This window comes from Podarcis vaucheri, assembly GCF_965113315.1.
Source record: "Podarcis vaucheri genome assembly, chromosome: 4".
Taxonomy (NCBI): Eukaryota; Metazoa; Chordata; class Lepidosauria; order Squamata; family Lacertidae; genus Podarcis; species Podarcis vaucheri.
Genome location: NC_138762.1, coordinates 7801425 through 7813138, shown reverse-complemented (window position 1 = coordinate 7813138; position 11714 = coordinate 7801425). Strand labels below are relative to the sequence as shown.

Sequence of the window (11714 nt, the reverse complement as noted above, 5' to 3'; positions counted from 1 at the left end):
TGTCAGCCAGGCGTTTGGTTCTGGAGATGAGAGTCTTGGCTACGGAGTTTATTTGTGCAGGGTGGTGGTGTGATTGTGCATGTAAGTAGCGGTTGGTGTGTGTTTTTTTCTGGTAGATAGTGTGTCCTAGGGAGCCATCAGGTTTTTTGTAGATTAGGACGTCAAGAAAGGGGAGTTGGTTGTTGTCTTCTATTTCCATAGTGAATTGTATTTTGGGGTGTAGGCTGTTGAGATGTGTGAGGAAGCTATCTAGTTTTTCTTTCCCGTGTGGCCAAATTACAAAGGTGTCGTCAACATATCTGAGCCAAAGTTTGGGTTTGTGTTCTGACTTGTCTAAAGCATTGGTTTCAAAATGTTCCATGTACAAATTTGCGATGACCGGTGAGAGGGGTGATCCCATAGGTGCTCCTTCTATCTGTTTGTATCTTTGTCCATTGTGGATGAAGTACGTGTTGGTTAGGCAGTGGTTGGTCAGGTCCAGGATGTATATACACGAAGCCAAGCCAGAGCACAACTAAATGCAGCACAGCCATCTTCTCAGAAAAACTCTTCACAAGCTCAAGAGGTCAAGACACAAAAGCTTTAGCAACTAATCTACACTTAATGACCCACCCAGTGGTATTCAGAATATCACTCATGAAATCACTCAAGATATCCCTCAAGTAATTAAGGAACAAAAGAAGAAGAGGCACACTAATCTAGGAACTTCCTCTCTGCCCAGAACGTTGGAGGCTATACACCACACCCCTCAACAGTATTTATAGGAACTCAAACACCAGATTCTGCTCTGTTCCAGTAACAAGAAGCCGAAAGCACCAGCCTGAAGATGACGAGTGAGACCTCGTCGAAACGTCGCACAGACACCCCGACTCTTACACGGGAAGACACCCGAAGACTCCAAAACCTGCATATATATATATATATATATATATATATATATATATATATATCCATCTCTGTGTGTGTGTGTGTGTGTGTGTGTGTGTGTGTGTTTCTATCCAAGAGCTGTGGCCCTTTTGAATGCTGTAACTTGTTAGTGTGACCTGGGAGTTTGATGGGTGTGGTGTGGGTGTGGCTGGAATGTGGTTTGTTTGGTTGTTGTTGTTGTCTTGCTTTTGTTGTTTTAAGGGATGGCATCCAATTTCGTTGCACTTTGTGCAATGTTGCACTTGTGTAATGACAATAAAGAATCTATCTATCTATCTATCTATCTATCTATATATATATATATGGCTATCTATATGTACCTAGGGCTATACCCATATCCACATCTATATCCATATCTATACTCTATAGTCCTCTACCTAGGACTATATCTATATCCATCTCTCTCTCTCTCTCTCTCTCTATATATATATATATCTATATATATATATATCTATGGCTATCTGTATCTATATCTATATCTATATGTATCTAGGGCTATACCCATACCCACATCTATATCCATATCTATATGTATCTATACAGTATATATCTCTATATATGTCATATATCTACCTAGGGCTATATCCATATCTATATCCATCTCTATATCCCTATCTATATGGCTGTCTTTTTCTATATCTATCTAGGGCTATGTCTATATCTAGCTATAGCCATAGCCATTTCTATTTCTATTTCTATATATATGTCTATATCTATCTATATCTATATATCATATCTATCTACCGGTATATCTATATCTATGTATATCTATGGCTATACCTGTATCTATCAGCATCTACAGCTGTACAGTATATCATGGGGTGGAAATGGACCGATCCGTCTATCCTAAAGGAAGACGCATCTTTTGTTCACTTTTGGGTGATGCAGACATGTCTTCCAGGCATCATCTTAGAAGAATTGTTCCCTCCAGTGTGTGAAGAAGAGGAAGAAGAGTTTGGATTTGATATCCCGCCTTTCACTCCCCTTCAGGAGTCTCAAAGCGGCTAACATTCTCCTTTCCCTTCCTCCCCCACAACAAACACTCTGTGAGGTTCGTGGGGCTGAGAGACTTCACAGAAGTGTGACTGGCCCAAGGTCACCCAGCAGCTGCATGTGGAGGAGCGGAGGAGGGGAGACGCGAACCCGGTTACCCAGATTACGTGACTACCGCTCTTAACCACTACACAAACACTGGAGGGAACATTCCTATCTTAAATTTGGGCTTGCCATTTACAGCATTAACACATGCTGATAGCATTTAGCCAATTAAACTATTTGTAAGTTAATTCATTTCCCTGGTAAGTCAATTAAATATTGCAGCCCTAATCTTAAATTTTGCTACCTTTTAAATGCAGGCTTAATAGTTTGCTGGAAGTTTATTTATTCCGGTGTTCACTCTGAGGTTACTCCATGCAGTAGTTTTCTTCAGTACAGTGCTACCTTGGTTCTCAAACGCCTTGGTACTCAAACAACTTGGAACCCAAACACTGCAAACCCGGAAGTTAAGTGTTCCAGTTTGCGAACTTTTTTCGGAAGCTGGAAATGCTCTGTTTTGAGTGTTACGCTTCTGATTTGAGTGCCACACTTCCAATTTGAGTGTTACACTGAGGTCTGTCTGTTTTTGCTATTTATTTTGGTTTTGGTTTTTGCGGCTCTCTTCATTTTCTTTTTGTGTCTGCGTGGAACCCAGTTCAGCTACTGATTGATTAATTGTGTGACTGCAGTACACTGTCTGTTGCTTTCATTTTTATGTATCAATGGTCTCGTTAGATAGTAAAGTCCATGTTAAATTGCTGTTTTAGGGGTTGTTTTTAAAAGTCTGGAGCAGATTAACCCATTTTGCATTACTTTTTTTTTAATATGATATTTATTGAAAATTTTTGAAATTACAAAGAAAAAACAAAGCAGAAAAAGAAAATAGAAAAAACAAAGAAAAAACAAACCACCTCAAACAATACAAATTCAAAAAACAAAAATACACCGCAAACAAACAAAAATAAGTCCATCATTCTCAAATCCTCTACTCTCATTACCTTCTTTCTTTGACCTCCTCCTCCTCCCTTTTTTTGTATCCTGGTTAATAATTATGCAGCAAATCCTTTCCATATTTCATAGTATTCTGTCATTATGTTACCTTAATCTATTTTCATCTTATCTTATAGAGAACCTTAAAAACTTAAATCTTATTTTTACCGACTTCTCACAACCATAATATTCTTACCTAATTCTTTAAACATTTTTACTAGAGCCAAATAATTTTGTTCCAACATTTTTCTAACATTCATCAATTTTATAAAACAATCCTGATAATAAAAAGAGAAATAAAAACAATCCAATCTTCATCCAGCGTCCCTTCCTCCTGGTCCCGGGTTTTGTCAGTCCTTTTTATCCCATCGATCTAGCGCATTAACCTAGCAACCTTATATCCGAGGCCCTTAAATCTCTTCCATGTCCCTTCCGCAGCTCTTCTTCATATTCTTCATTTTGAATTACTTTCTATGGGAAAGCGCGCCTTGGTTTTGGAACAGACTTCTGTAACGGATTAAGTTTGAGAACCAAGGACCACTGTATTGCAACACAGCACGTGATAAATCGACGGGCGGCTCTCCCTTCCCAGTAAGTTTAATGCATCTCTCTTGTCTCGCTCTCCAGGCATCCACTGCGGAAGGCATATCACCTCGCACGGTTTGGCTCTGAACTGCTGCACTGACTTGACGTGGTTTGACCACATTGTTCCTTGTGGGCTGGAGGGGAAAGAGGTGACCTCTCTGAGCAGAGAACTCCAGAGACACGTCTCGGTTGAGGAAGCCACCGAGCCTTTTCTGGCTGCCTTTCAGGAGGTGTTCAAGTGCACTTTGATGGAAGGATCTCCAACAGAGAATTAGGAGTTTGGGAGAATGAATTGTCCTAATATCCGCCTGCTGCTTAGGAACACGCAGTTCTGTTCCCAACAGAAGATCTATTGAATCATGAAAATCACTGTATGCCTTTGTGTATGAGGTCTGTCTTCTGCTGCCAATGTGTTGCCTTCAGATATTACTGTGTTACAACTCCCATTAGCCGTGAGGGCTGGGGATGATAGGAATTGGGGTTCAACGACATCTGGAGAGACATCCCTGTGGGCCAACCCAGTTCTGCTGCAGAGACTTGAAATGCTGGCGATTCCTTTCCCAGCCAGTCCTGGGAATTTTGCCTTTTTGTGAAAGGAGAGTCCCAAGGAATTTCCAACGGAATGTTCAGCCACTCAAATAAACTACGGTTCACAGGAAGCCGTGATGGTATTAAAGGTGTTCAAAGTTTGTGGTGTAATGGGGTTTCTGTTCAGTTGTTTCCGTTAGGAGAGCTGAAGATAATGCCAATATATTTTGCATCTGGCAACACAACATTCCCCTCTGGTTTCAGATTTTCAGATAGTACCTGGGTAGACGAGTCTAAAAAGTCCGGGAGACAAATTTTCACAGCCCTCTAGCAGCTATGGTAGCTTGGTAGCTCATTGACCAGAAGTGTATACTCGATTCTGACCCAACTAAGTCTCCTGGAACAAAAAATACCTCAGGAGGTTTAGTTTGGTCAGAATCTAGTACGGTGGTACCTTGGGTTAAGAACTTAATTTGTTCTGGAGGTCCGTTCTTAACCTGAAACTGTTCTTAACCTGAGGTACCACTTTAGCTAATGGGGCCTCCTCCTGCTGCTGTGTCCGGAGCACGATTTATGTTCTTATCCTGAAGCAAAGTTCTTAACCTGAAGCACTATTTCTGGGTTAGCGGAGTCTGTAACCTGAAGCGTATGTAACCTGAGGTACAACTGTATACAGAGAAAGAATATAGACCCCGTGATTTTAGAGATGATTGTAAAAGTGGAACAGGATTCACTGAGATAACATGTTGAAGGTTTTCCCCCCCAAATGTTCGGAGATCGCTTAACATGGATTAAGACACTTTGAATTTTCCCAATCGCCTCTCCCCCCTCCCATCCCCAGTAAACTAACAAAATAAATAATCTATAAAGCCATCTTTGTTAGGTGGTTTTTCCGTGGGTGTTATTCAGCGGTTCCTGCAAGTGTACTTGTCAAGTATTTCCACTCTTTATTGACTAGGGTAAATTTATATTCTGGCGATGCAGTGTGATCCAAAAAATGCTTACTTAGAAGTAAACCACAGGACTTCCTCTAGTATATGGGTTTAGGATTGCAGCCTTAAGAGTATGTACAGCTTCCTGAGACAAATTAATATGAAATATTTTCATTGTTCTAATTGAAAGGCTGCCATATATATATTTCTTCTGGGACACCTGAAACATGCTTTCAGGTCCCCTTTCTGTGGTCACAACTGAGGTGGTTAAAGAATGCTAGATAAGTAGATTAGTTCCACTACTTGACAGCATTCTTACGAATGTCATTGCAGTTCTGATCTGCAAGGGCTAAGATATTCTGGAATCCCACATCCAGAATAAAATGATTTTCATAATAGCTGGGTGGTGCCAGATGAAGCCCTGGTGGATGTCTAGACATGTTTTGGGATTCAGAGGCTGCAGCCTAACCTGACAAGTATTAGTGTATGGGGAAAAGGAAATTTGGGTCTGTCTGGCAGCAGGAAAGATGGGAGGTTCTAACTAAGTTTGATGGTCGACACTCAACTACTCTCATAGGAAGCGTTTTATTCTTGTATCTATAAAGGTATTTATGAGCCGTAATAGCACATAATACTGTGGCAGCACACAACAAATAAAACTGAAAACATACAACAAAAATCATAACATACAACATAAAATGGTAGCATACAAGATCCAATGACCCAACAACAAATAAAATGTATTCTCTAAAAATGCTTGGCAGAGCAAAAATGTTTTTTGCTAATGGCAAAATGTTTTCCCAGCTCTACTTCTGAATCCCTCCTGGATAACAAAGAAATACCTGTGTCCAGGTGGAGGAATGGGGTGGGAAACTTTTCTTTCTTTATGTATGTTGCCTTTTGGGGAGATAACAAGGGGAACCCCCCCAGCCCATAAGGCAGGAGAACACAGTACAGTAGTACCTTGGTTTACGAACTTAATCCGTTCTGGAAGTCCGTTCTTAAACCAAGGCGTGCTTTCCCATAGCAGCAGGGGACTCAGTTTACAAATGGAACACACTCAACAGGAAGCAGAACGTGTTCTGCTTCCAAGGAAAAATTCACAAACCAAAACACCTACTTCCGGGTTTGCAGCGTTCTTAATCCAAGTTGTTCATAAACTAAGCTGTTCTTAAACCAAGGTACCACTGTACTTCTTCCCTTCTGGAAAAGGAACAGTGTTGTGGGGAGAAGAGGCATACTTCTCATGTGGCTCTGGGTGTCTGATATTTCCCCAAATGGTGCAGAAAGGAGCCGTGCCACAAAGACACGATCCTTCTCTCGAGAAAGGTAATCCATCAAGGCGACCAAAGCCAATTTGGCCCCATAACTAGGCATGAACCCACATTGAAATACGTTGAGACAATCTGTTCCATGAGTACTTGGCAAGTATTGCCACGCAACCCTGTCAACCGCCTTCTTGAAATGGGTCTTTGGGATTAGGCAGTAGTACTAGTAGTAGTAGTAGTAATTCATTTGTACCCCGCCCATCTGGCTGGGTTTCCCCAGCCACTCTGGGTGGCTTCCAACAAAGATTAAAAATACATTAAAATGTCACACATTAAAAACTTCCCTTCAGATGTCTTCTAAATGTCAGGTAGTTGTTTATCTCTTTGACATCTGATGGGAGGGCGTTCCATAGGGCGGGCGCCTCTACTAAGAAGGCCCTCTTTCTGGTTCTCTGTAACTTGGCTTCTCGCAGGGAGGGAACCGCCAGAAGGCCCTCAGAGCTGGAGCTCAGTGTCTGGGCAGAACGATGGGGGTGGAGACGCTCCTTCGGGTATACTGGGCCGAGGCCGTTTAGGGCTTTAAAGGTCATCACCAACCAACAGATTTTCTGGAGTGGTGAGATCATGGTGTCTTTTGGGACAGCTGAGACCATTCCTGCCCTAACACACTGACTGCATGCTGGACCCACTTGGTCACATGCTCTTGGCAAGTTTTAATAAGCCCAAAGGGTCAAGAGAACAGACACACTGCTAGCCACATCGTTGCGAGGAACTAGGCCACGTCATTGATTGAAACCGATCCCATGAACTTGCAGCAAACGCCACTGGACACCTCATTGGAGACAGCCGGGAACACAGATCGCCATGAAGATTGCTATGAAGGCAAGTGACGCTCAAGGTGCCTTGCAAACAGTTCACAGTGGGCTTTTCTGAAGGGTCTAAAACAAATCTTTTTTAAAGTGTGGAAGAATTGCTACAAACCTTTCTAACTTCACAGGTTTCAGCTCTGCAAAAACGTGACTAGCTTGTGAATGTTAGAGCATCGCTTCTCAATCAGAAGGTGATTGTTAAAATATGTGTGTACAAGAATTAAGGTGGAGGTGAAGAGGTCCAAAGTCAACATTTGTTCAAAAACCCCGATTAAAAAGGCTTTCCCTTTCACCTCTGCTCCTTAACTGGAACTAAATGTCGTTCCGGTGAAGAATGCTCTCTTTCTGCCCTTCCCATCTCTACCATTTGACACTTTGATTTATCTGGCGTTATTTATTAAATGAATTATATGGGTTTGGTTTTTTTAATACCAGGTCAGGCCAGAGAATCATGGCATATAGCCAGTGGCTTGCTTAGAAGAGTACAATGGTGGGGGTTGTTTTGTTTTTTATGGAGTTCTTTTTAAAGCTTTCAGCAATTGTGTTTCCTTGAGGCTTCTTCTGTTGAGAGAAAGTTGGGGATTCTTGAGTTAGTGGCATTAAGGCTCATCATCAATTTCCCACAGGAATGTGGGCAAAAATCCAAGCAAATTGCAAGGGTTCCCTGAGTAAAGAGTAGCATCATTTATTTAAATATAATAGAGCCACAATTTTATAAAGTGTATCGCTGTGGCTTGCAGCGTGGCCATATAATCAGTTCATACAAATACCCATAAAACATAACGAAAATCATTACGAGTTGGTTAAAAATAGAAACTCATTGTGAAGGCCTGTCTATAAACAGCAGATCTTTCAGAAGATGCCTGAGGTTTGTCCCGGTTTGCCTCATGGGCGCTACAATCCTGTGCACATTTTTTTTTGTTTTTTTACCTTCCCTTTGCAGTGGTACCTATTTATCTACTTGCCCTGGCGTGCTTTTGAATTGCTAGGTTGGCAGGAGCTGGGACTGAGCAACGGGAGCTCACCCTCTCACAGGGATACAAACCATTGACCTTCCGATTGGCAAGCCCAAGGCTCGGTGGTTTAGACCACAGCGCCACCATGTCCCTCATCCTGTGCACAGTTACCTGGAGGTAAGCGTCTTTGAAAAAAGTGGGCTTTACTGCCAAGTAAATTCCCTCCTTGCAGGGGGTTGGTGTCCCTTCCAACTTTACAATTCAATGATTCTAAATATGCATGGGGTTGGACTCGATGGCCCTTGTGGTCTCTTCCAACTCTATGATTCTATAAGCTACTGAAGGCAATTCTGGGCTGCATCAATAGGAGTATAGCATCTAGATCAAGGGAAGTAATAGTGCCACTGTATTCTGCTCTGGTCAGACCTCACCTGGAGTACTGTGTCCAGTTCTGGGCACCACAATTCAAGAAGGACACTGACAAACTGGAACGTGTCCAGAGGAGGGCAACCAAAATGGTCAAAGGCCTGGAAATGATGCCTTATGAGGAACGGCTAAGGGAGCTGGGCATGTTTAGCCTGGAGAAGAGGAGGTTAAGGGGTGATATGATAGCCATGTTCAAATATATAAAAGGATGTCACCTAGAGGAGGGAGAAAGGTTGTTTTCTGCTGCTCCGGAGAAGCGGACACGGAGCAATGGCTTCAAACTACAAGAAAGAAGATTCCACCTAAACATTAGGAAGAACTTCCTGACAGTAAGAGCTGTTGGACAGTGGAATTTGCTGCCAAGGAGTGTGGTGGAGTCTCCTACTTTGGAGGTCTTTAAGCAGAGGCTTGACAACCATATGTCAGGAGTGCTCTGATGGTGTTTCCTGCTTGGCAGGGGGTTGGACTCGATGGCCCTTGTGGTCTCTTCCAACTCTATGATTCTATGATTCTATGAAGGTAATGGGGCCCTTTCTATGTCCAGCTGTCCTTTGTCAACAACAAATTGTCCCTGTTGTTTTTTGTTGTTGAATATATGCTATATGGTAGTTTATGAACCTAATAGGTATCTCAAGCCATTTGCACATGTTGCCATGCATCTAGTGCATGCAGAATGTAGGCACCCTATATATAGAAAGGAGCGAACCAGTGATATTTTTGGGAGCAGGCTAGCAGGTGGGGCCCATTACTTACATCACAGGAGCCTACACAACACAAAACACTGTTGCTGTAGGTAAAGGTAAAGGTACCCCTGACCATTAGGTCCAGTCGTGGACGACTCTAGGGTTGCGGCGCTCATCTCGCTTTACTGGCCGAGGGAGCCGACGTTTGTCCACAGACAGTTTTTCTGGGTCATGTGGCCAGCATGACTAAGCCACTTCTGGTGAACCAGAGCAGCACACGGAAACACTGTTTACCTTCCCGCCGGAGCGGTATCTATTTATTTACTTGCACTCTGACGTGCTTTTAAACTGCTAGGTGGGCAGGAGCAGGGACCGAGCAACGGGAGCTCACCTCGTCGCAGGGATTTGAACCGCCGACCTTCTGATTGGCAAGCCCTAGGCTCTGTGGTTTAACTCACAGCGCCACCCGCATCCCATAGCTGCTGTATGTTGGTATGATTTTATTTCTTTTTTATCTTACATTTTGGAAATGTACATCCATTTTTCCCCCCTTAAAATTTTTCTGGGGCCCCCAAGAGAGTGTGGCCCTAAGATATAGTTTGTTTAGCTTATATGTAAATCTGGGATTGGACTATATGTCTCCGATCTGGCAAGGCACCCCCAAACAGCTTGCAGGGGTTCCTGCTTTCGGTCAAACTTAACTCAACCTCAGATCGCTTTCATTTAAAAGCATTTTATCAGCCCCATTTTTCTCAGCTAGCGGAACTAGTGGTTTCTGAGGATTGAGATGTACCACTACTGTTGCTTCGCGAAACAGCCGGGAGTCTCTTGACCTCTGCTCCATTGCAAAATAACCCATCCTTGCCATTGCACCACATTTATGGCTTCTAGGAACGGGAGCGGCCGCTCCTGTTCAGAGGGAAGATGAGGTCAGGACCTTCCAGCGCAGCTGAGACATGCCCCACAATTGCGTAAGTCGTCCCAGGTATGTTGCCCGAAATATGCACCACAACTGCAGATTTAACTCATAAATCCAGGCAGTAATTTAGCCCTGCCATCTTGCAGGAGGAAAAAATAAAACAAGGACTGAGGCGGTGGCTTAGGACATGTCTGCACGAAACTAAGTCGTTTCCAGCTGTAATGCTTTAAGAGATAGGAAAAAAGGTATGCAAAAGGGTAAAAGCTTAATGGTAAGGATTTGCTGAACTAACAAACTGAAGTGGAATACAAAAAAGGGAGGTATGAGGAGGTCCGGGGAAATAAGTGCAAGGAAGATATGTTATGGAAAATCAATGTGTTTTTTAACTGTTTTTACTTTGTATGTTTCTTTTTATTTTTCATTTTTTCTGTTATACTTTAAAAACTTTAATAAATATCTTTTTTTTTTTAAAAAAGGACATGTCTGCACGAATGTCAATCAAGTGAAACTCTGACGTTCACTCAACCGCCATGCTCACCACTGCAGGGCAGGCCTGATACAGACCCTGATGTGGGGCAAACAGGAGTGAGACCAGAAGCACATTGCAAAGTATGAGAACAATCTCTCAAAGGACCTGTTGATGGCATGTTACCATTGGACTGTGGAGAGTGTATTAACTTATGGTCTGTCTGTGTGGTTTGGGAGCTGCACAGTCAGGGGAAAAACAAGGCTGTCCAGGGTTGCAAAGACTGCGGAGAGAATAATTGGGCGCACTCTTCCCACCTTGGATCAAATCTACGCTTCCGGGTGCCATAAGAAAGCTGCAGAGATAGCGCAGGACAATGCGCACCCCGGAAATGATCTCTTTCAGCTTCTGCCTTCTGGAAGAAGGTCCAGGGTTATAAAGACCAGGACTAGCCGCCTGAGAAACAGTTTCTACCCAAATGCGATTTTGGTTTTAAACGCAGTGTAAGGTAGTCTTTATGGGAGTATATTATATTCAGTTATGGGGTATCAGAGTTTTTAGGGGGCTAACCAGGTTGGGATAGCAGGGATAGCAGGCTTGTTGGTTTTGAATGTCTGATGTAGATTTTTTCAATTTCATTGTTCTGTATGGGACAATGACAATAAAGATTATCGTATCGTATCGTAACATCACAAGAGTCTGCCGGATCAGGCCAGTGGCTCGGTCTACTCCAGCATCCTGATCTCACAGCGGCCGAACAGTTTTCTGTGGAAAACCAGCAAGCAAGATTCTGGCACCAGAGCAATCGTCTCCCTGTGGATTTCTAGCAACTGGGATTCCGAAGCATCGCTTCCTCCGACTGTGGAGCGCAGAACAGAGCCATCGTTGGCAGAATTCTGCTCCTGGAGTTTGCCTAATCCTCTTTTTTATTTTTTTATTTGAGAAGACTGGAAAATGTTTATTTATTTATTTTTTAAAAATCAACATATTACAAAATATAAGAAAAATATTGCAAATACATACATACATGTATATTTCAGATAAGCACACATATATAAAAAAGAACAAAAAAGGAAGAAAGGAAGAAAAGGAAAAGGAAAAAAAAGGTGAAAAAGAAGAAGAAGAAAAGT

At 42.6% G+C, this 11714-nt stretch overlaps 1 protein-coding gene and 1 long non-coding RNA gene across 2 annotated transcripts in view; both read left to right on the top strand.

Annotated features, from left to right (window-relative positions):
• The window catches only part of LIPT2 (lipoyl(octanoyl) transferase 2), a gene marked incomplete at its 5' end in the record, with an annotated part of 7660 nt that extends 3434 nt beyond the window's left edge, over positions 1-4226 (top strand). The window contains one exon of the mRNA XM_082221157.1: positions 3580-4226. Within this exon, the coding sequence (XP_082077283.1) occupies positions 3580-3812 (233 nt within the window). The 3' untranslated portion in view covers positions 3813-4226. The remainder of the gene's footprint in view (positions 1-3579) is intronic.
• Positions 1-5751, top strand: part of LOC309530642 — a 28039-nt gene extending 22288 nt beyond the window's left edge. The window contains exon 2 of the long non-coding RNA XR_014218804.1: positions 4726-5751. This is a non-coding gene — a long non-coding RNA (uncharacterized lncRNA). The remainder of the gene's footprint in view (positions 1-4725) is intronic.
• Positions 5752-11714: the final 5963 nt, after the last annotated feature.